The sequence below is a fragment of the Geotrypetes seraphini genome, chromosome 4, assembly GCF_902459505.1.
Source record: "Geotrypetes seraphini chromosome 4, aGeoSer1.1, whole genome shotgun sequence".
In the NCBI taxonomy this organism is placed as follows: Eukaryota; Metazoa; Chordata; class Amphibia; order Gymnophiona; family Dermophiidae; genus Geotrypetes; species Geotrypetes seraphini.
This window is the reverse complement of record NC_047087.1, coordinates 67,339,800-67,361,786: the sequence shown is the minus strand read 5'-3', so window position 1 is coordinate 67,361,786 and position 21,987 is coordinate 67,339,800. Positions and strand designations below refer to the sequence as shown.

Here is a 21,987-nt window from a genome sequence, read left to right as displayed (position 1 = left end):
CTCTTTCTACCTATTCACACCTATATACCTAAGGTGACCATATGTCCCGTTTTGAATGGGACCGTCCCGTTTTTGGATCCACTGTCCCGTTGTCCCCATACACAGCCAAAATGACCCATTTTCAGGGACAGCGTCCCGAAGCTGTGCGCGCGGATAACGGGACAGACGATCGCTTCCTGTCCCTCCCTATCACACCGACGTCCTCTCCGATGTCAGAATTGACGTCGGGAAGAAAGCTTCTGGGCATGATTAGGAGCAGTAAGGTCAGCAGAGGAGCAGCGGCAGCGGACCTGGAGGGAGGTTTAAATCGAGCCTGGAGGGAGGTTTTTTTTTCCACAGTAGGGAGGGAAGGAGGCAGGCTTTGGGAGAGGCAGGAAGGCTGGCTTTAGGGGAGGCAGGCAGGCTTGCTTTGGGGAAGGCAGACAGGCTGGCTTTGGGGGAGGTAGGCCGGCAGACTGGCTCTGTGGGAGGTAGGCAGGCAGGCAAGCTGGCTTTGGGGGAGGCAGGAAGGCTGGCTTTGGGGGAGATAGGCCGGCAGGCTAGCTTTGGGGGAGGTAGGCAGTCAGGCTTTGGGGGAGGTAGGCAGTCAGGTTTTGGGGGAGGCAGGAAGGCTGGCTTTGGGGAAGGTAGGCAGGTTGGTTCTGGGGAAGGTAGGCAAGCAGGCAGGCTGGCTTTGGGGGAGGTAGGCAGGCAGGCTTTTTGGGAGGGGGTGGGACAAAGGCTGGAAGGCAGTGAGGGGGGACATAGGAAGAAGGGAGGAAGGAAGGAGAGAAAGAGGCAGAAAAAGGGGGGGGGGGTTTGTAAGTAGAAGAAAGACTAGAGAGATAAAGGCCTGGACCAAAGGGGAAGGATAGGAGGCAGAAGCAGGACTATGGGAGGTGCAGACAGAGGGGGAGAGACCCTGAGGAAGAGCAGAGATAGACAAGATCATAACAGAGGAAGGAGAGAGAGGAAGACCTGGAACAAAGGTACAAAGCAGAACTGATACTGGATCTGGGGGCACTAAGGACATAGGGGCACTAAGGACATAGCAAGGAGGCACTGGGGGCACTAAGGACATAGGAAGAGGCACTAAGGACATAGGAAGGAGGAGCTGGGGACACTAAGGACATAGGAAGGAGGAACTGGGGGCACTAAGGACATAGGAAGGAAGGAGAGAGGGAATAGAAAGGGACAATTGTTGGGCCTGAGTGCAGAAAGAAATGAAAGAAAGGATGCACAGTCAGAAGGAAACGCAATCAGAGACTCATGAAATCACCAGACAGCAAAGTTAGGAAAAATGATTTTATTTTCAATTTAGTGATCAAAATGTGTCAGTTTTGAGAATTTATATCTGCTGTCTATATTTTGCACTATATTTGTCTATTTTTGTATAGTTACTGAGGTGACATCTTTGAAAACCCCCCCAATATAAATGATAATTAACATTTTCTCTGCGTCTATGGTGCTTTGTGTTTTTTAAAATTTTATGGTTACCATTATGAAATAATAAGATATTGTGTGTACATGAAAAATGAATGGAAGAAATTTGGGGTGGGGCTAGGGCGGGATTGGGGGCAGGACTGAATATTAATAGATGTCCAGTTTTGATGAAAAAAATAAATGGTCATGTTATATATACCCATTATTCAGACCTAAGACATACACACATTTATGCAGGTAAACCATAGTCTCTTTCTGTTCTGGAAAAGCCATATGTTTTCCTAAACACACACACAGCTCTCTTACAAAATATCTCTCTGTACATTAGCAACCAAGCATATTTTTATGTATCGTTCTACTAAGCATTGAATCTGTTATATTAAGCCTATTTCTACACAATATAGTTTAGGCAATCGCTCTTGGCTATCATTGTCATTAATTTCACTTTCCGCTGAACTCCTCTGAGGGTATTGGACCCAGGACCTCTGGCATATGTAGGGCCACAACTTTACATTTTGGGGACTCGTCGTGTGTCCACAATCTTACACACCACCCACCAGGTTACTACAAACACCTACTTGCTACTGTACTAGGCTTTCCCATACTAGGTACTGTTGTTCTAGAGACAGGTATGTACTGTTTTATTCAGATCTTTGGAGGGCGAGAGGGGGTGAGTGACCACTGGGGGAGTGTGGGGGAGTCATTATTTAATCCCTCAAGTGGTCATCTGGTCAGTTTGGGTACCTTTTTGGCATTTAGACGCTTTTAAAACAGGTCTAGCTTTGGACGTCTTAAGTTGTGCTCTGGACGCCTTGGGAAAAGTTGATCACCGTGAGACATCCAAGTGCTAAGCCTGCCCATAACACTTCTCCAACACGCCCTCTTGAACTTTGGAAGCCCAGCGCACAAGAACCCTAGCAAGATGTTCAGAAAGTCAGTTTCACAAATCGGCACTTGGACTTTTTGGCAAGAAAAATATCCAAGTGCCGGTTTATGCCATATTTTGGACGTCTTTGTGTTTTGAAAATGAGCTCCTACAGGTATACATTAACAGAAACAGTGAGCTCATTTCTTTGGGCAGCTAAAGAATGGTAATCCCTTGCCCCCTCTGTCATAGCTAATTTATTTATTTCTAAAAGCTTATAGCTGCATGATCTACAATTCTCTGCTTGGAACCCAAGCACAGTACCGGGTAAAGCTTTGGATTCTTGCCCAGAAATAGCTAAGAAGAAAAAAAAAAAAAAAAAAAAATTTAAATTGAATCAGGTTGGGCAGACTGGATGGACCATTCGGGTCTTTATCTGCCGTCATCTACTATGTTACTATGTTACTATGATCTCTTGGGGCAGAGAGGGTTCAACATCTATTGTCATTATGCCGGTAGGTTCTCGTCACTCATAGGTTGTAGGGAGTAGATCTGGTGGTTCCAATCCAAGGTGGCTCTATTGGTTCTCTGTCCTCCCTGCCTTGCTATACAAAACCAGTTCTACCTTTATACTTCTTCTTCTATGTCCTTGGGCTTTGAAACTTTCTCTCTTTCTCCTGTTAAGGACAGATGACTGAACATAATCTTATTGTAATCAGTTCACCATACTATTTATGCCTATGGCTCACTGTCAATATCAGTCATGCTGAGCTGTTCTTCTCTGATTCCATTTTCTTATGGTTTTCAGATTTGATCACTGGCTAGATTACATCAAGTGTCCCTCCTGCCACTGAATGTGACAAATTTCATGAAGGAAAAACAAGGATATTTATTTTATTTATTTAGTTTTCTTTACCATTCTCCCAAGGCAGCTCAGAATGGTTTACATGAATTTATTCAGGTACTCAAGCATTTTTCCCTGTCTGTCCCTGTCTGATATGTCAGCTGCTAGAAGAAAAAAAAAAAAAAAACTGTGTAGGAGGATGGAAAGGCATGGGAGGAGTTTTAAAATGCATTTATGCAGAGAAGGGGGCTCACCATATATAAGATCATAAGAGTTGCCATACTGGGTCAGACCAAAGATCCAGTATCCTGTTTCCAAAAGTGGCCAACCCTGTCACAAGTTACCTGGCAAGAACCCAAAGGGTTCCTGCTTATCCAAGGAATAAGCAGTGGATTTTCCCAAGTCCATCTTAATAATGGTTTATGGACTTTTCTTTTAGGAAATTATCCAAACCTTTTAAAACTCTGCTAAGCTAACTGCTTTTACATTCTCTGTCAACAAATTCCAGAGTTTAATTACACGTTGAATGAAAAATATTTTTCCCCATTTGTTTTAAATCTACTACTTAATAGCTTCATTCACGTCCCCTAGTCCTAGTATTTTTGGAAACAGTAAACAAGTGATTCACATCTACCCATTCCACATATTATAGACTTTTATCATATCTCTCCTGAGCCATCTTTCCTCCAAGCTGAAGAGCCCTAGCCACTTTAGCCTTTCCTCATAGGGAAGTGATTCCATCTCTTTATCATTTTTGTCACCTTTCTCTGTACCTAATCCCATATTGTAAAATGTTCAGTGTGGATGTGCATTATCACTGGCAGCTAGAATAAGGGACTAGGGATAAATGATGTAAGCATGCAATGCAATACAAGATTCCAGAATAACCAAGATAATTACTTCAATTTAGGATTTTTCTCATTTCTTATTCAGACACTTTCAAACTTCATTGAACTATTGTGACTTCCCACTCTGTGATCTAGATGACAATATGTATGACTAAAATTCACAATATTCTGCCACATTTTACCTGCTGTCACAACCAGCAATATACAGCCTTCTTCTAACCTTCATGAATGGTCATAAATACTCAGCCATTTGGAGAGTAATTCTATAAATGGGCAACTAGTTTTAAGCACTGAGAATGTGCATAAATAGCAATATTCCAGATATGTACTATTCTCATAGGTTTAGGTGGGTGTACACATGGACAGAGTCTAGGCAGGAGCACAGTTATGCACATAAAGTATAAAATATGGCTTAATTCACACAAGCAAATTGTAGTATGTAGGCCTAAGCTCTAGGCTAGGGATCAGCAAACTTTTTAGAGTAAAAAGCCAATTTATCCAAAATATTTGACCCAAGATTTACAAAGAGCGGCAAGGGTTAGCTTCTGTCCCCTCCAACCCCTTGCAGGTCTCTGCACCTCTCATCCCTCCCTCCCTCCCCTGATCCTCCTCCTAACCCTTAGCCAATAAGGTTCTCTCCCCTCTCCAGGCCCTGATCCTTTAATCTCCTTCCCAACACCATGATTTCCCCCCCTCCACCTGGCCTACCAATATACCTGGTGGTCCAGCGGGGGTCTTTGTGTCAGGAGCGTGGTCCTCTTGCGTCAGCCTCCTCATGGCAGCTCGTGGTACTACAGGAAATGCTGTGAGCAGCTGTGAGAGGTCGCAACAGCTATTTTAGAAGGCAGCCGCGAGGAGGCAGGAGCGAGAAAGTTGTGCTCCTGCCACAAAGACCCCCCTACTAGACCACCAGGTACCTCGGTAGGTCCCAGGAGGAATTGTGGGGTTAGGAAGGAGATTAAAGGGTTGGGGCCTAGAGAGCCACAGACACATACAAGAAGAGCCGCATGTGGCTTGCGAGCTGCAGGTTGCTGACACCTGCTCTAGGCTAATGTAAAATAAAGGGAAAGGGGATGGGACTTGATATACCACCTTTCTGTGGTTACGATCGAAGTGGTTTACACAGGTACTTATTCTGTACCTGGGGCAATGGAGAGTTAAGTGACTTGTATCATACAAAACAAAGGAAAAAAACAACCCCATGTGTGAACTATGTGAGCAAAAAAAAGGAAGTGGGGAAGGGACACAGGTCAAACCGCTATAATGACATTTGGTTTATTTAGAATATCAACAAATTCAAGTTAAAAATGCACATATGTATAAATAAAATGTGATAGGCAAAGAAAGTCCTTTATAATAAACTATATACTGGACCCTAACGCGGTCTGTGTTTTGGCCATATAGGTCTTCCTCAGGGGTGTAAAAGGTAGCCTAAAGGAAACGAACAGGGAGAGTGTGGCGCAGTGGTTAAAGCTACAGCCTCAGCACGTGGGGTTGTGGATTCAAACCCACGCTGCTCTTGTGATCCTGGTGACGTCACTTAACCCCCCATTGCCCCAGGTACATTAGATAGATTGTAAGTCCACCAGGACAGACAGGGAAAAATGCTTGAGTACCTGAAGAATCTCATGTAAACCATTCTGAGCTCTCTTGGGAGAACGGTATAGAAAATTGAATGAATAAATAAATAAATAAATAAAGAATGAAAATGAAAATGAAAATACAGATAAAAATACAAATACATACAGTATATTAGCAAATATGTAAACTAGACATATAAGTGACTTGCCCAGGGTCACAGGGAGCTGCAGTGGTAATTGAACCTGATTCCCCTGGCTCTCAAGCTGACACTCTAGATTATTCAACATATCCTGGTGATATCAGAGCATTGGCACTGAGGTGTGCATAGGTGTCTTTTTCTGTCTCCTGCCATCATTTTAACCTTTTTTTTTACTGCTTCGCATTTTGAAACATGCATTCAATATACTTCTTTTTTATCCCTCATCCAGTTTTTCTGCATTATTCAACTTTTGGATTATACAATAACCTATGTTGGTTAATCGAAATGCTACTGTATTTTATAAAGGAAAGCAGGTGTCTACTTTCCTTTGTAGAAGACTAGTGTATCTGGATATATGCCAGGTGTGCGTTTAAACAAATCAATTATCTCAGACTCAAAAGTTTTAGACCTCTTTAAACATCAAAAGATAGAACATTTACTGAAAAAGGTCTTCAAGTGTTTGTATATATATTTTTTTCTTTTTTTTCACCTCAAACCCACAGACCTCGGAAAACCGTGCTGTATGTATAGTTTCTTCAAAAAACATACAGACTAATTACGGCAACCATGGTCGTCATAGGTCTTTATAGCGTTTTTGTTTGTTAACATTTTTATTTTTTAACATATTTTATTTGACTTAAGAAGTACTTATCTTTTATCTACGCAGGTGGGGGTAGGCACTCCGACATAGACTATGTTTCGCCCCAAATGGGCTGTATCAAGGAATCCCCCTTATATCAAGCGACTCATGCTTCCCGCTATAGATTTTTAGGTGTGCGTTTATAGGTGTGCGTTTAGGCATGAGCATGTCTCCCAGCCATACTGTCCTGTTTGTGCAGTAAATCGCGTCGCAAGGAAAGTGAACTTTTCTAAACATAATATTGCCACACACACACACAGAAAAAAAACAAAAATTTCTGAAGATTTGGAGACCATTAGCAGATTTTTGTAATGATTAATAACATTTTCCCATAATAAGAGATTTGTTAAGTGGGGATGTGGTTGGGTATTATTTTACTTACCTCACAATATGTATGAATTAATTAATGCATTTTGAAGTATTAGGTTAGATTTTCTGAAATAGGAAGGGAGGGCTTGGGGGGGCTTTTTTATTTTATTTATATTTGTCATACACATTAAATGATTTACATATTATCTAAAACATAAAAATATGAATATAAATATGATATATTGTACTTAAAGTATTCATGAAGGAAAATCAAGTGTGTGTTTATAAGATTATATGTATTTTTCTGATACACTTGTTGTAATATGAAAAAATGAATTAAGAAATTAAAAAAGAAAAAAACAAAACTTTGGAGACAAAATAAAATATCAGGTTGGTAAAGAAATGCTAGAAAAATTCACTTTCCTTGAGATACTGGCGTAGCAAGGGTGACTGGCACCTGTCTCCCGCCCTCTTTCCCACCCCCACCCCCGTGTGCCCCCTTTTTAACTTCGGTGCGAGCAGCGATGAACTTGTAGTAGGGGGAGGAGTGGGAAGGGGAGGGCAGAGAGGAGGAGGGGTGCCGGTGCCCTAAGGAAGATTGTGCCCAGGGCGGGCACCCCCTCGCATCCCCCTTACTACGCCACTGCCTTGAGATGAGATTTACTTCAGATACAGTGTTCTTCCTTATCAGGGCAGTACAGAATCGATGTGACTGTGCCTAGATGGAGGAGACATGCATGTAACAAAATATTATACATGTTACTTGCATGTGTACACTGTCCACGTTGAGCCAAGACTGTCCATTGGCATGGTATGAATAGATAGGCACATACATACAGAACAACAGCAGGTAGCCAGATTAATGTCATTTGTGTGTGTGTGTCAACATGTGTGCATTAATGATTAGAATACTAATATCTATACCTATTCTTTTAGACTTACATTAGGTGGCTCCTTATAGATTTACTCAGCCTGATCTCAACACTCGTGAAAACTCTGTTCTGAGGACTCGTAAATACTAGGCCACATGCTCCTTAATCCCAACACTTATAAATACTCAGCTATATACTTGTCTGCTCTCAACTCTCATGAATACTCATAAATATCTAGCCACATGCTGTCTGGTCCCAGCACTCAGCTACATTCTGCCCACAGTAACAAATTATCTCTCTCTCTCTCCGAGAGATCCCACGTGCCTATCCCAGGCCCTTTTGAATTCAGACACAGTCTCTGTGGTGGAGACAGAGACTGTGTCTGAATTCAAAAGGGCCTGGGATAGGCACGTGGGATCTCTCGGAGAGAGAGAGAGAGATAATTTGTTACTGCGGATGGGCAGACTAGATGGGCCATTTGGTCTTTATCTGCTCAGCCACTTGGGGGGGGGGGGAGGGGGTAGAATAGGATGTCCAGGATAAGAGGGTAAGCAAGCGTCAATTTCAAGCCTGTTCTGTAAAGAGGTGTAGATGCCTGTTTTTCTTTACAAAATGCTACTGGAAGTGGCAGAAATTGTCCCTAACTTTAAAGTGTGATCACTATATAAGACTCTGGCGAGGCCTCATTTAGAATATTGTGTACAATTCTGGAGATCACACCTTCAAAAAGATATAAACAGTATAGAGTCGGTCCAGAGGATGGATACCAAAATGGTTGGTGATCTTCATCATAAAGCGTATTAGGACAGACTTAAAGATCTCAACCTAAATACTTTGCAGGAAAGGTGGGAGAGAGGAGATATGATAGACACATTTAAATATCTATCTGGCATAAAAGTGCATGAGGTGAGTCTTTTTCAATCGAAAGGAAACTCTGGAATGAGGGGGCCTAGGATGAAGGTAAAAAGGGTCAGATTAAAAAGTAACCCCAGAAAACACTTTTTCGTGGAATGGGTGGTGAATATGTGGAACGGCCTTCCAGTAGAGATGAAGGGTGTATCTGAATTCAAGAAGGCTTTGACAAATATGTTGGCTCTCCAAGGGAGAGGAGGGGATAGCAGCTAGTATGGTTGGGTAGACTAGATAAGCCATATGGTCTTTACCTGCCTTCACTTTCTCTGTTTCTACACTTATACCACCTTGGTGTAAATGCCCGTGCCTGGATGTTAGTCAGAACATGAGTAAATTGCAGAACACTATATTTTACATGCGTATTTTTATGATCTACCCATGCTCCGCTCATGTGCATGCCCACTGGCATAATACATGCCATCAAAACAAGGTTCATACATTTTCACTAGTCGGTATTTTGTACGAGGCCATTTGCATACATAACTGACTAGAATATTTCTATCCATGCATGTTCCCACCTCCTAAATCTAAGTGCCTCCTTATGGAATTACCCCCATCGTGCCTGTCCCTAACATATACTCTCAGCAACATAATTTCTATTCTTAAAACTCAAATACTCCTCCACATACCACCTGCTCTCAAAACTTGTACAAGTCACTGTGATGAACAAAATCTTCAAGAATGCTAACTTTTGGGATGAGTGTGTGTGTGGTTTGTGCATACCCTGGGAGGATCAGCCTGAAGAGCTGTAATGTAGTTTTCCAGTGCGATACGGCGACGATCATTTAACATGGCTTCAACTCTGGCCATGTGAGTCTCCACCAATTGCTGGCGCTCATTTGCTGCCTCCTGTTCCAAGGATTCCACTTTCTCCTGAAAACGCTGTGTGGTTCAGAAAACAAAGCAAAAAGATATAATATTTACATACAGTAAAAGAAGTCACCATGCAGGGGGTAGTGTCTCAATCTTCCCAACTAAGTCCTTAGAACAGAGATGGTTTACGTTTATGTTTACTACAACACTTTGGGCCTCTTCTATCAAACTGCGCTAGCAGATTTTAGCGAAGAGAGCTGCGCTAAATGGCCCGTGCTGTTCCCGATACTCATAGGAACTCTATGAGTGTTGGGAGCAGCACAGGCCACTCAGCATGGCTCACCGCGTTACAAGCGCAGTTTGAAAGAAGAGGCCCTTTATATACTGCTTAGCTAAATTAAAAGACCAAAGCGGTTTCCAAAATAACCAATAAATAATAAAATAAAATTGAAAACAAGAATTCCATTAAAATAGGAAACTCACAGAACAGATAGAATCATTCATCATGTTCAAACTGTTTCAGATAATATCTATGAAGTCAAGTCCCTTTAATCTCAAATAAAAGCCAATTGAAGATAGTGAGGTTGTGAATTCCACAACATCCCCAGCTGATCCAGATGTGGAACCAGGCATCCTTAGTATTACTACAGAGCTACCAGACTGAATTAAGCAATTTTTTTAAAAAAATTATATTTTCTAATGAATTTAGTGCTCAGGAAAAGGTGCCACGTTTCAAGAACCGAGATAGCCATGCAAATGATTACTCGTAACTGGAAAAATTGGGATCGCCTTAGTTTTACTTTTTGGTGGGCAAATTTATGCTTAAGTTATAAGTATGAGAAAATGAATGCTGATATGCTAGGGCATACTAAGAAATTCAAATTAGTTTGGGGTCCATTGACATCTTTTGTAGAGTTGTTATTGTTGTACTTTTCTTTATTTCCCGTTGTTTCAGCTTCCACACATCCAAGAGAGGGTGGGTGGGAGGGGGTGTATCTTTTGTTTGGTATTATTCTCTGATGGAAAATGTTGGATGGGAGAGGGAGTTTATTTTTGTATTAATATTGATTGATTATAAGTGCTTATCTGATTATTATTTGCATGTATATTGTATTGCACTTTTTGTTGGATTTGAAAACTAAATAAAGAGTTAAAAAAAAAAAGAACTGGAATCAAAGGGCTCCATTGAGCCAAAGACAGCAAGCTTTCCCATGCAGTCCTCCTCCACAGAAAGAATCATTCATTGCTCCAGGCCTAATCAGCCTCAATGCTGATAACCAGCGGGAGGACTTGGTGCTCACTCAACACTGTCTAATCATCTGATGGTCAGCGGCTTATTTTTACCTGGATAACAGCTTTCTTATCAGCCTTTGGCAAGTTCTTTGCTTGGTGTTCAGCCTCTTCCCATTCTCTCATGGCCTGTACAAAAAGAAACACGTTAAGTCAACATTTACACCATCAATTTTAATGTCTTCTCTGGGAACTCTTAATCTCACTTCTCTCCTTCTCCCACTGGCAGGCCTGAAGAAAAGGAGGCTAAGAACACAGTTTGTACTCCAGCAATAAAGAATATGTATAATAATAGCTGAGATAATAAAAGCAGTATTTATATAATGTGGCTGCGTGGAGAGATCTGGAATAAGCAGACAGGTAATTTGAAGGGAATTGGGCTCCAGTGAACATGGCAACCCAGAACCTCAGATGGATGTGCTCACTGGGTAGCTTCTCTCAGACTACATAAGGCTGCAACTGGTTTGGCTTTCATATACATTTGTGGCAGTAATAAGTTATTTCCATAGGGGCCCTTTTATTAAGCTGCTGCAAAAAGTGTCCTTAGCTATAAAATGGCTGATTTTCCATTTTTTGTATTGATAGCCATGCACTGTTGCCACTAGCATCTGGCTATTAATACAATTAAGCATGTGAGCCCTTGCCACCATTCATTCTGTAGGCAGCAAGGGCTAATGCAGTAATCCTGCGCTAACCAATTAGCATGTGGTAATGTAGTTGGGCTAACTCATTAGTGCAGGAACGCCCTCTGAAATACCCCCTCCCCACAAAATTAGCACGTGAATTAGCAAGTGCTAAAATTGCACTTACCGCAAGATGCCTGAGCAATGAGCATCATTTTAAGCTGTATTGAGCAGTTTACTAAAAGCGGCCCATAGTGACCACAGCCCATCATGGCTCAGAGACATTTTTCTAGGATTATTATAGATCTCAGTCTTTCTTCAATTTTCCTTCTAGTGTGAACATGAATGGCAAAGCTAGCATGAAAGTTCATTTACTACTGTATCTAGGGCTGTGTGGAAAACACTAGCACTATCCTTACATGCCCGCTCTGATCTTACAAAGCCAGCTTAGAAAAAGCTCCCCACTCACCAATCCAAACTCCATCATCCTTGACGTGCCTTTCTTGCAAAGCTAGAAATTATTCCTTCCTGTGATTTCAGGTTACAAGAAATGCCTGCACTTTATAAACCTGCTTTTCTGTAAAGTAACTGAATATATAAACAGTAATTTCAATCAGATCATAGACTGGCTAGTGGCTACCTTGAGAATCTCGGGTTTCTTTTTTTATGGTGCCTGTAAAAATACAGTGCTTTGTCCCCCAGGGCAGCTCAGACAGGTCATCAGTGTATTCAGGCTAGTACAGGGCCAAGAGGATGACAAATATCTCTCCATTTTCTGCTCTTTACTTTTGGAATTCTTCCATCAGAATTGCCCAATAAATACTACAGTAGATAAAGAGACAGCATTTATAGTTTCAGGCAACCATTCTTTAACTCTGCAGTTGTCTGCGAGCCCGATGACAATAATGCACCTTTTAAAATTCTCTCTCTCCTTTTAAAAAGACAAACAGTTGGATGTGCAGTGAATGCAATGCCCTTGTCAGAAGGTGCAGTACAAGAATTGAGGCATGCAGAACCAACAGCAATGTCCCACTACAGCTCAGAGTGAACCGTACTGGATATGCAAAGTTAAATGCTCCCCCTTCCTCAGAGAGAATATGAGCAAAAATCAATGCATTTTCATCCATTTTACCCTTTCAGTCACAATGAACAAGTCCCGTGAGGTTTATAAAGCACTTGTTCATATCACTAGGCTTTCCAGTCTGCCATTCCACATCAGGTAACCTTGGATGAAGCCAAGTTAAAAACTGGGACGGGATGTAGGGAGGATTTCAGAGCAGTGAAAGGCGAGTCCTCAGATGTGCAGAATGTAGAGTCTCTCCTATGGATACCTTCCTTAGGGGCCCTTTCACTAAAGGGGATTAGAATCTGGACTTAGCACATCGTAATACAGGATTTTCCTGCGAGCTAAGCCCAGATTCAATGAAACGATATTTAGGGCATTTTTATTTTGCAGGTTCCATGCTAATTCTTCCATTAGCACATGAGAGTTGCAAAATATTAATGCAGATGCGCTTACTGCCTCCTATTTAGAAATCAGACTTGAAATGTCTCTGGATAAATTCAAGGCCAAACTAAAAACTTTCCTCTTTAAGGATGCTTACCAAACTTGGGCAGAGACCTTATACATAGCTATTGTGATCTGCACTGGCAAAGAATACTGAACGCCTCCCTCTTATTGATCTTTCCACTCCCTTCTTTCCTCCCTTTTTCTTTTGATGTAGTTTTATTCTCCTACCCCCTTTTCCCATGTGTCTGTGAGTGCTTCTGTCTTGACTACCCCTCTTATCTTAATTTTTTAAAATGAAATTTCTTTTGGTTTTAACTAGTATTGTAAACCGTCTAGGTATATCTTGATAAACGGTATATCAAAAACTGAATAAACTTGGTAACTCCCATGTTAGCTCAGTGTTAGCCTGTTAGCGTAAGCTAATGTGAATGTGCTGGCTGGTTAAAGCTTCAACACTCATTCTCTACCCATGACAACCCCCCCCCCTATGAAATATTACAAAAAAAAAGTTAATTTACACTTAGCCTATATTCCTCTCTATTCCACATGCCAAGCACGAGTAGCCAAAATGGAACTCAAGCGCCTCCCCGAGTCCAAAACGCAGCGATCTGCCTCCTATACAACCTCAACTATCATGACCCCATCTCCCCAGCCCTCTGCACAGAACACTGGATCAACAAGCGCTGTACATTCAAGGCACTGGTAATAGCACATAAAAGGTTCCACACCGCCACCCAAGTCTATATAAACTCCAAGCTACGTCTATATGCCCCTATACTCCCCCTCCGCTCTAAAGCAGAGATGCGACTGTGCATCCCCCCCCTCAGGAAGATCCCTCTCGTTGGAAACCGCCCACAAACGCTCATACAACCACTTCATCCCACAGCTTTGGAAGCAACTCCCCCCTCAAATCAGATCACAGAACTCAATTATGACCTTCCGAAAAGCAGTGAAGGCCTCTCTCTTCAACTAGAGGTCCAACCACAAAAAGTTCCCTCTGATCTCTCTCCACCAACAACCACCATCTGGCGATCCCCCTGGTTCAATCTCCTGTAATACCCCTCCAGAAATTCCCTATGAATGTCCTCAAGTTACTGTACTGCCCAGCCTTGCCCTTTATGACTGTATTGTATAATATTTTATTGTATCACCAAATGTACTGTCCAATGTAACTTTTGTGAATGTTGGCTTGTAACTTGTTCTGAGCTCCTGGGATAGAAATCGAATCAAATAAATAAATAAATAAATTTATTGCCCTTTAGTTAAAGGGCCCCTTAATTATATTCTTACATTTGCTAATCAAAGTCACAGTAAAGAACACTAAGAAAAATACCTTAAATGAGACTATCTGGTTTCATTCAGAATACAAAGTGTGCATAGAAATTCTTGGTGCTTAACATTGTGCCCACAAATTTGGGTGCGTGCCCAATTTCCACATGCAATGTAATTAACGAGCCTGTTGGCACAATTAATGGTGCTAATTGGCAACCATATGGATTTACACATGCATCTTGCTAAGAGCAGTTGTATAAAGATGTGCATGTAAATTCTTTAATGTGCAACCAAAGAGGGGGCATGGACGTTCACTTAATATGTGAACACTATTACAGAATTTGGGAGATTCACATCTAATTCACCCCCATCCCCCCTTTTATGAAGCTGAGTTGGCGTTTTTTTATCGCTGGCCATGGCGGTAAAAGCTCTGACGCTCATAGAATTCTTAAGAGCGTTGGAACTTTTACTGCCACAACCGGTGATAAAAAAAGCTAACCCAGCGTCATAAAAGGGAGGGTATCAGTTAGTGTAAATCCTCATGCCTAAAATCAAAAAACTGTTTGCTATTAGATGTGAGAAGTAGGAAAGAGATCCATTATGTTGACACAGCAAAATCCTCCTTTGCAGTTGTTGGTTTTTTACCAAGGCATTTAATTGAGAAGAACTGAGAATTTTTATGTTGCCTTTGCATTTCAGTTGCTGTCCAATTAGGTGGAAGGATTTGCGTGAATTTTGTCCTTAGTTGATAATGTATTGAGGTTTAATACTCAAGAATGTACTTGAAAAGAAGACCTATGAACTTGACGTTGTTTATGCTGTAGTATGTTAGCCTACGGGTGATCTTAGGATATGTGTGTTTAAGTGATCATGTATGTTTTTATTGTAAGGGAATAAAACAGAGGAAACAAAACCACAAACTCAAATATGCAAAAAATGGAGTGGAACTGTACTAATTAGAAAGATGTATACAAAAATACAAATTTTATATCAAACAATGTTATAAAGAATGTGTAATCATTCATATCTATGCTACAGTACGTCTTTTGGCTCCGAGCACTGTTGCAGAAATTTTTCACTCCGTAGCATAGATATGAATGATTACATATTCTTTTATAACATCGTTTGATATAACTTTGAAGACTTAAGACTCCTGAGGCAGGCCTGTTTAGCCGAAACATGTACATGTCAAGTCATTGGATGAATAAAGTCATTTGAACCATCAGATGAATTGAAGGACATTTGTGTACATCATTCTAATTAGTACAATTCCACTCCATTTTTTTGCATGCTTGCATGTTTTTATTGTAAACCATCTATGATCTTAGGTAGGTAATAAGTGGTTCTAAACAAATTAAATAAAACTTGGGCACGGATCTTGGTACTGCGTGTCATTCTATAAACAGCATATAACTCGGAGCACCATTTATAAAAAGTGCTCAGTGTGCATATTTTTCAGTGCCCAAATTTGGACACTGTTTACTTTGTAGTCTAAAATGTATTTCATGTAAGACCTGGTGGAGGGGGTGGGGAGTTCCTGAGATACATTTGTCAGGCTTGTTAATCATAAGTGACTGAAGTGAGACCCAAGAAGTGACTGTTTGTCCTAGCACTCACCTGAGACATCCTTTCCCGGTGTTTGCCCTCCAGCCGCTCCTTGGCTTTCTGGAAACGAGTGTGCTCGTTCTCATCACTAGGAGTCTCCATGTACTTGTCCACAGCATCAGGGGTGCTAGCAGCTGTGGTGGGCACTGCCAGTTCACCGGGAAAGGGTTTTAAAAGGGTGACAAGAAGACAATTTGTGTTACTTAAAATTAATATATAAGACAGAAAAACCTGTTTCTGTTCAAAGGAAAACCTCTAGGGGGAGGACAGTTTGAACTACCAGCCACGTCTGCAAACTGATGGTGCCTGGTAAACTCATCTCTTCATAAAGATGGTTAATAAATCCAAATAAATAAATAAAATTTCCAGGCATTCACAAATGCAGGCTAGCAGGGGAAAACAGGTACTTTGCTTTTCGTTTGTAAGCAGGTAAAAAAAGTACTTGCAAGGATTTCAAAATGATATAATTTACTATTAAGTTGGGTTGTGTCTATTATATAGGGCTCCTTTTACTAAGCCGCGTTAGGGCTTTAATGCGTGGAATAGCGCGTGCTACATTGCCGCACACGCTAGACCTCAATGTCAGCATTGAGCTGGCGTTAGTTCTAGAAGCGTAGCGCGCAGTAATTTCCTGCATGCGCTAAAAACGCTAGCGCACCTTAGTAAAAGGAGCCCAAAGTCTTGTTGGGTCAGTCTCCAGCTTATTTGATTAATTCATTTTCCTTTGCTACTCAGAAACATTCACGTAAAGCTCATGCTTTTTTTGTTTTTCCATCAGTGAAGGGTTGTAAGTTCAAAAGATTTCATGAACATATGCTTTCTTATCAGGCTGCCAGCTGGGACAAAGAATTCAAACAAATATCTCTTATGTCTTTCTCATATCTGAAATTTAGAAAACGTTTGAAAACTTACTTATTCTCTACATTTTGGGGTAATTAAATTCCATGATGATTGCTCGGTTGTAAGTAGATGTAATCTTTTGTAAACCGCATAGATCTGCAATGTTATGCGGTCTAGAAGTCGATTTTTATGTTTATGAAACAATTTTGAGTATTGCCTGGGGGGTAATTTTTTAACAAGTCACCTACAAAGATGTATAAAATGCTTCCTGTTTCACGCTTATTTAATAAAGGTAACAGACACCTATGTATCTTTATAACATAGGGACCTGGAATTACCCCACGATTTCCTCCAAGCCAGGTGCAAATATGTGCATGTAGTCTATGGGTTTGCACAAATAGTTTATAAACCATTCACATACGTTATGACTCCACTCCTACTCTGTCCAACCTATACGCCCTAAAGCACCTCGTAAAAAGCGATGCAATACAAACATAAGAGGTCTGTTCAAAAGGTTCCAGGACAGTTTGAATTGTGCACCAATGGTGTTGAGTAGCTTGAAACCTCATGAGAAACCTCCTTTTTCTTGTTGATGATATCTGTTTCCGTCTCTGAGCTACAGCAGTTTTTGTGAAAGTGTGTTTTCGTGATCAGCTATTTTTCATCATGTGCGACCCCAATGAGCAGCGTTACAGTGGGAAGTTCTGTTTTAAATTGGTAAAGACTGCTACAGAAACTTATGAAATGTTGAAAGTGGCTTATGGGGAACATGTCATGAGTCATGGAAGGTGTTTTGCATGTGTCAAAATTCACAAATTTTGCACAAAAACGCGAAGACAGTTCTTCCCCAGCCGCCTTACTTTCTTGACTTGGCCCCTGCTGATTTTCTCTTGTTTCCTAAACTTAACTCCAAGCTGAAAGGAAAGCGATTCAACACCACTGATGACATAAAGCAAAATTTGACGCAGCGACTTCTAGCGATTCCTGAAGATGTGTTTAAAGACTGTTTCCAGAAGTGCAAATGGCGTTGGAAAAAGTTAATAAGTAGGGAAGTGGAGTACTTTGAAGGGGACCCAATGGAATAAGTTGTAAGATTGTTTAGTAAATTTTTATAAAATCAGTTCTGGAACTTTTTGAACAGACTTCGTATAGTATACCCTCTGCAACTGTATAATAGCTGCTTTATATGCATGAAAATGCTTTATTAAATTATTTCCCCCTCCAAAAAATCTCCCAACTTACTGGGCCCCTTTTACTAAGCTGTATTAATCACTAACACATGCTTACCACAGGTTAAAAAGCCACTACCACATCGACAACTGTTCAGAGTACAAATACTTTTATCCATGGCAAGAAGGAGCAGGAAGAGATGAAGTTAAGTTGGGGAGGAGAGAGTATATGTGGAGGGGCATAATCAAAAGAAATGTCTAAGTCCGTTTTGGGCCTAGGTTGCATGTCGCCCACAGTTGGACATGGGAAAAGGTCCATTTTTGAAAAAAACGTCCAACATATTTTTTTCCCGAAAATCTTCCCACTTTACATCCAGCCATCTGATCTCCCAGACCGCTAAGTCGTCCAGCTTTTACCCCATTTTCGTCAAAAAATTCATCCAAGTCACAAACGCCTAGAAAAAGACCTTTTGGGTGCGGGAGGGGCTAGAAAAGTAATGGACTGGACACCCAGACATGGCACCAGAGTAGTGGGGGTACCTTACAGGGCACTACTGTGAACATATCAAAAAGGGTCCCACATAAACATCTCACTATGGCTCCCTTATAGGTCGTGGTGAGCCCCCCCAAAACACTCCCAGAATCTACTAGATCCACCTATCTACCACCCCAATAACCCTTATGGCTGCAGGAGCCACTTATATGATTTAGAGGTTGTTTTTTTGGGGGAGTGCACATTTTGCACCATGAATGTAGTGATTAGAGTGACTTATGGGCCTGGGTCCTCCTCTCCATGGTTCTCTAACCCACCATCAATACCACTTAAGTCACCTCTGTGCAGCTCTCTACTAGGTTTTCCTATGCCAGGCTGCCAGGTGCTAATGTTCTGGAGGCATATAAGTAAAGTTGTTATTACGATTTTTATTAGGGGTGGGGGTCAGTGATCACTGGGGCAGAGTGTGGGGGTTCTGTTCTTTGTGTCTGCATTGCTTATCTGGTCACTTTGGATACCTTCTTGTGACTTAGACCTGGTTTTAGATGGCCTAAGTCACAACGTCCAGGTTCCATCTAGGCAGTGTTGTAAAACTTTTGTTTATACATGCAGTATGACTAAGTCTAGGGCGGCCCATGTCCCACCCAAATCCCACCCTTGAAACTCCTCCTGACATGCCCCTTTTAGCTCTGGTCGTTCAGCAGCACTGTGAAGGCCTAGGTCATTTTTAAATACATCTAAAACCCAGTTTGATTATCGGCACTTGGCGACCTGTCTCACTAATTGTCTAAGTGCAAATTTAGGCCAGTTTTTAGACATATTTCCATTTCGATTATGAGCCCCATAGTGTTTTCATTTGAAAATCCCACGTGAACTTTGGTAGGTTCATCTGTAGCAAGAGCGCCGGAAAAAGGTAATCCCCACATTCGCTTATAAATAATTTTAAAAGTACACACAATTTTTTAAAATAAAATGTAGATTTTTATATGAATAATTTTTATATTGACATTTAAGAAAATATTGTGAGGCAAAGAATAAAAATGTTCAGTACATACATACAAATTTCCTATAATACCATCTATACAATACACATATACAAAAAAAAGAAAAAGAAAAAATAGTCTATCAGGTCCTTTTACTAAGGCCAACAGTGCAGGATGATGTGGTAAATACTCCAACGCTCACAGGAATTGACTGGGCCTTAGAGCATTTGCCATGCAGCACTTTGTCAAAGCCCTGCCCCCCCCCCCCCCTTTTACAAAGTACTGTACAGCCAAGTGCTGCATGGCAAATGCTGCAGAATTAAATAATGTTGCAGAATGGCTGATGACTTTAGTGGTTGTGTTGAAGTTTTCATGGCAAACCATAGGCGTTCATCAATTTCACCAGTACCTGTGCTCTAGTCCAGTGTTCTTCAAACTTTTTACACCTATGGACTGGCAGAAATAAAAGAATTATTTGTCCGCAGACCAGTGGTTGAAGAACACTGGGCTAAGTCGTGGGCCAGACCCTGCCCATCTCGACCCAATCTCGACCCCAGACCCTGCCCCCATAGTCCTAATTATAACACTATTTTTTCCATCCATTTTTCATATATACACACAATATAATCTTATTAATAACGCATCGATCGCACTGCGGACCGGCAGTTGAAGAACACAGTTTTGGGCCTGATGCACATGCCGACCCTGTGGACTGGCAGGAAATTTCTGTGGACCGGCACATATTTCCGTTTCGATTATAAGCCCCATAGTGTTTTCATTTGAAAATCCCACATGAATTTTAGAAGGTTCATCTGTAGCAAGAGAGCCAGAAAAAGGTAATCCCCACATTCGCTTATAAATAATTTTAAAAGTATATACAATTTTTAAAATAAAATGTAGATTTTTATATGAAGAACACTGCTCTAGTCTGTCACTGCATAAAAGATACTTGGCCTACTTTGGAGAAATAAAGGACAACACACAAACACAAAGGGCTCCTTTTACAAAGGTGCGTTAGGGCCTTAATGTGCGGAATAGCATGCGCTAAAATGCCGCTACTGCCTCTTCTTGAGCAGGCGGTAGTTTTTCGGGTAGCGCACGCTAATCCAGTGCGTACGCTAAAAACGCTAGCGCACCTTTGTAAAAGGAGCCCAAAATATCTTTTAAAAGCTTAAAAATAAAAACAAAGTGATTAATTTTGGTTGAACCAGATGAATGTATAAAGTCCAGTAAAAAAAAAAAATAAAATCACCTTATACTGTTTTGTTCATCTTTATTTCTGCACATTCAAGTGGATTAACTTGACAACTGCACTTGATTTTCTTACTGGGGGATGTGTAAGAAAATCAAGGTGAACAAAACAGTATAAGGTGATTTTTTTTTAACTGGACTTTATACATTCATCTGGTTCAAAAAAAAATAAATTAATCACTTTGTTTTTATTTTTAAGTTTTTAAATATATTTTGTGTTTGTGTGTTGTCCTTTATTTCTCCAAAGTAGGCCAAGTAACTTTTATGCAGTGACAGACTAGAGCACAGTTACTGTCCTTAAAATTTAGCATCACTGGTGAAATTGATGAACGCCTGTGGTTTGTCATGAAAACTTCAACACAACCACTAAAGTCATCAGCCAAAGCACAGAACCCTGGGAGCAAGAACCTGGGAGCAAATTACAGAAACATTCTTCCTAAACATTCTGGTTACTTCCTATCAGGACAAAGAGGTGCTTTGTTTCCTAGGGCAGCTCAGATAGTTCATCAGTGTATTCAAGCCAGGGGGATGACATATTTCTCCACTTTCTGCTCTTTACTTTTAGAATTCTTGCACCAGAATTGCCCAATAAATAATACAGTGGATAAAGAGACAGCGTTTTTTTGTTTCAGGCAACAATTCTTTAATTCTGCAGCTGACTGTGAGCCTGGGGACAAGCAAAGCGATAAAAAGGAGATAAAGATAAAAACAGCTATTCTGAAAAGAAGAGAACAAAATTGTTCTTTTTTATTGGAAAGCAGGTTTTTAATCACACTGATTTGCGAGTGTTTTGCAAGACGAGCAAAACATTCACAAAATCGGCGCCTCGGAAACCAAGATTGACTTGATTTAAGAGCGCCCCCCGCGATCCGGCATCCCCCCCACCCACCCAAACACATTGACTTACCCCCATCTGACATCGGCACCAGAACCAACGCACAGGACATGCTGGTGCCAGTGCCCGAAGATCTGCTCTCTTCCTTGTACTAGGCCTTGAGCATCTGCGCATACTCTAGTTCTCGTTCTCTCCACAGTTTTGCTGCCAAAGCCCTGTCCATGCTGTCTGAGAAGCGGAAAAGCATTTCAGCCTCTGACATCTATACTTCCTCGCATGCTCAATTCAAATACATGAACTGAGCATGTGCAGATGTGCCAGCATCAGCAGCTAGACCACCCTGCTTAGGCCGCATAAGCAGAACTCCAGCAGCAAAACTCTTTAGCTGGTGGGCCTTGAGCACCCCAGCCACTAGCCAGACATGTATTTTGGATGAGGCCTGACCTTCCTTGGCTGTACCACTGCCACACTTATGTCAGCAGTATGGCCAGTGAACTGCGGACACACAAATGTAAATTGTACTGATATTAGGTTACACAAGTATTCTATAACAGAAACTGGCACTCAGATGTTGTTATAGAATAGGCTCTCATAACAGGCCACTGGGGCCTAAAGGGAGTGCCACTAACAAAATTGCTCCCATAATGCTGTTCTTCAAAAAGATGCCAGAAGACATTTTTTCCCGCTCACTGGAGTTTTGTGTTTGATATTGTGCAGGTAGCAGAGACAAAACTATAACAAAATTTCAAAGATAAGCACACGGGATTTCTAGTGACAAAGTGAATGGCAGAGAACAGAAGCAACTTGCATG

At 41.2% G+C, this 21,987-nt stretch overlaps 1 protein-coding gene across 4 annotated transcripts in view; it reads right to left on the bottom strand.

The window, feature by feature from the left end:
* APP (amyloid beta precursor protein) overlaps window positions 1–21,987 on the bottom strand; it is a 338,242-nt gene that overhangs the window by 53,578 nt on the left and 262,677 nt on the right. For all 4 annotated transcript variants that reach the window (XM_033941038.1, XM_033941037.1, XM_033941035.1 and 1 more), the window contains 3 exons: window positions 15,618–15,751; window positions 10,650–10,724; window positions 9,216–9,374 (listed from right to left, as the gene is read on the bottom strand). In XM_033941038.1, coding sequence (XP_033796929.1) covers window positions 9,216–9,374; window positions 10,650–10,724; window positions 15,618–15,751 — 368 coding nt within the window. The remainder of the gene's footprint in view (window positions 1–9,215; window positions 9,375–10,649; window positions 10,725–15,617; window positions 15,752–21,987) is intronic.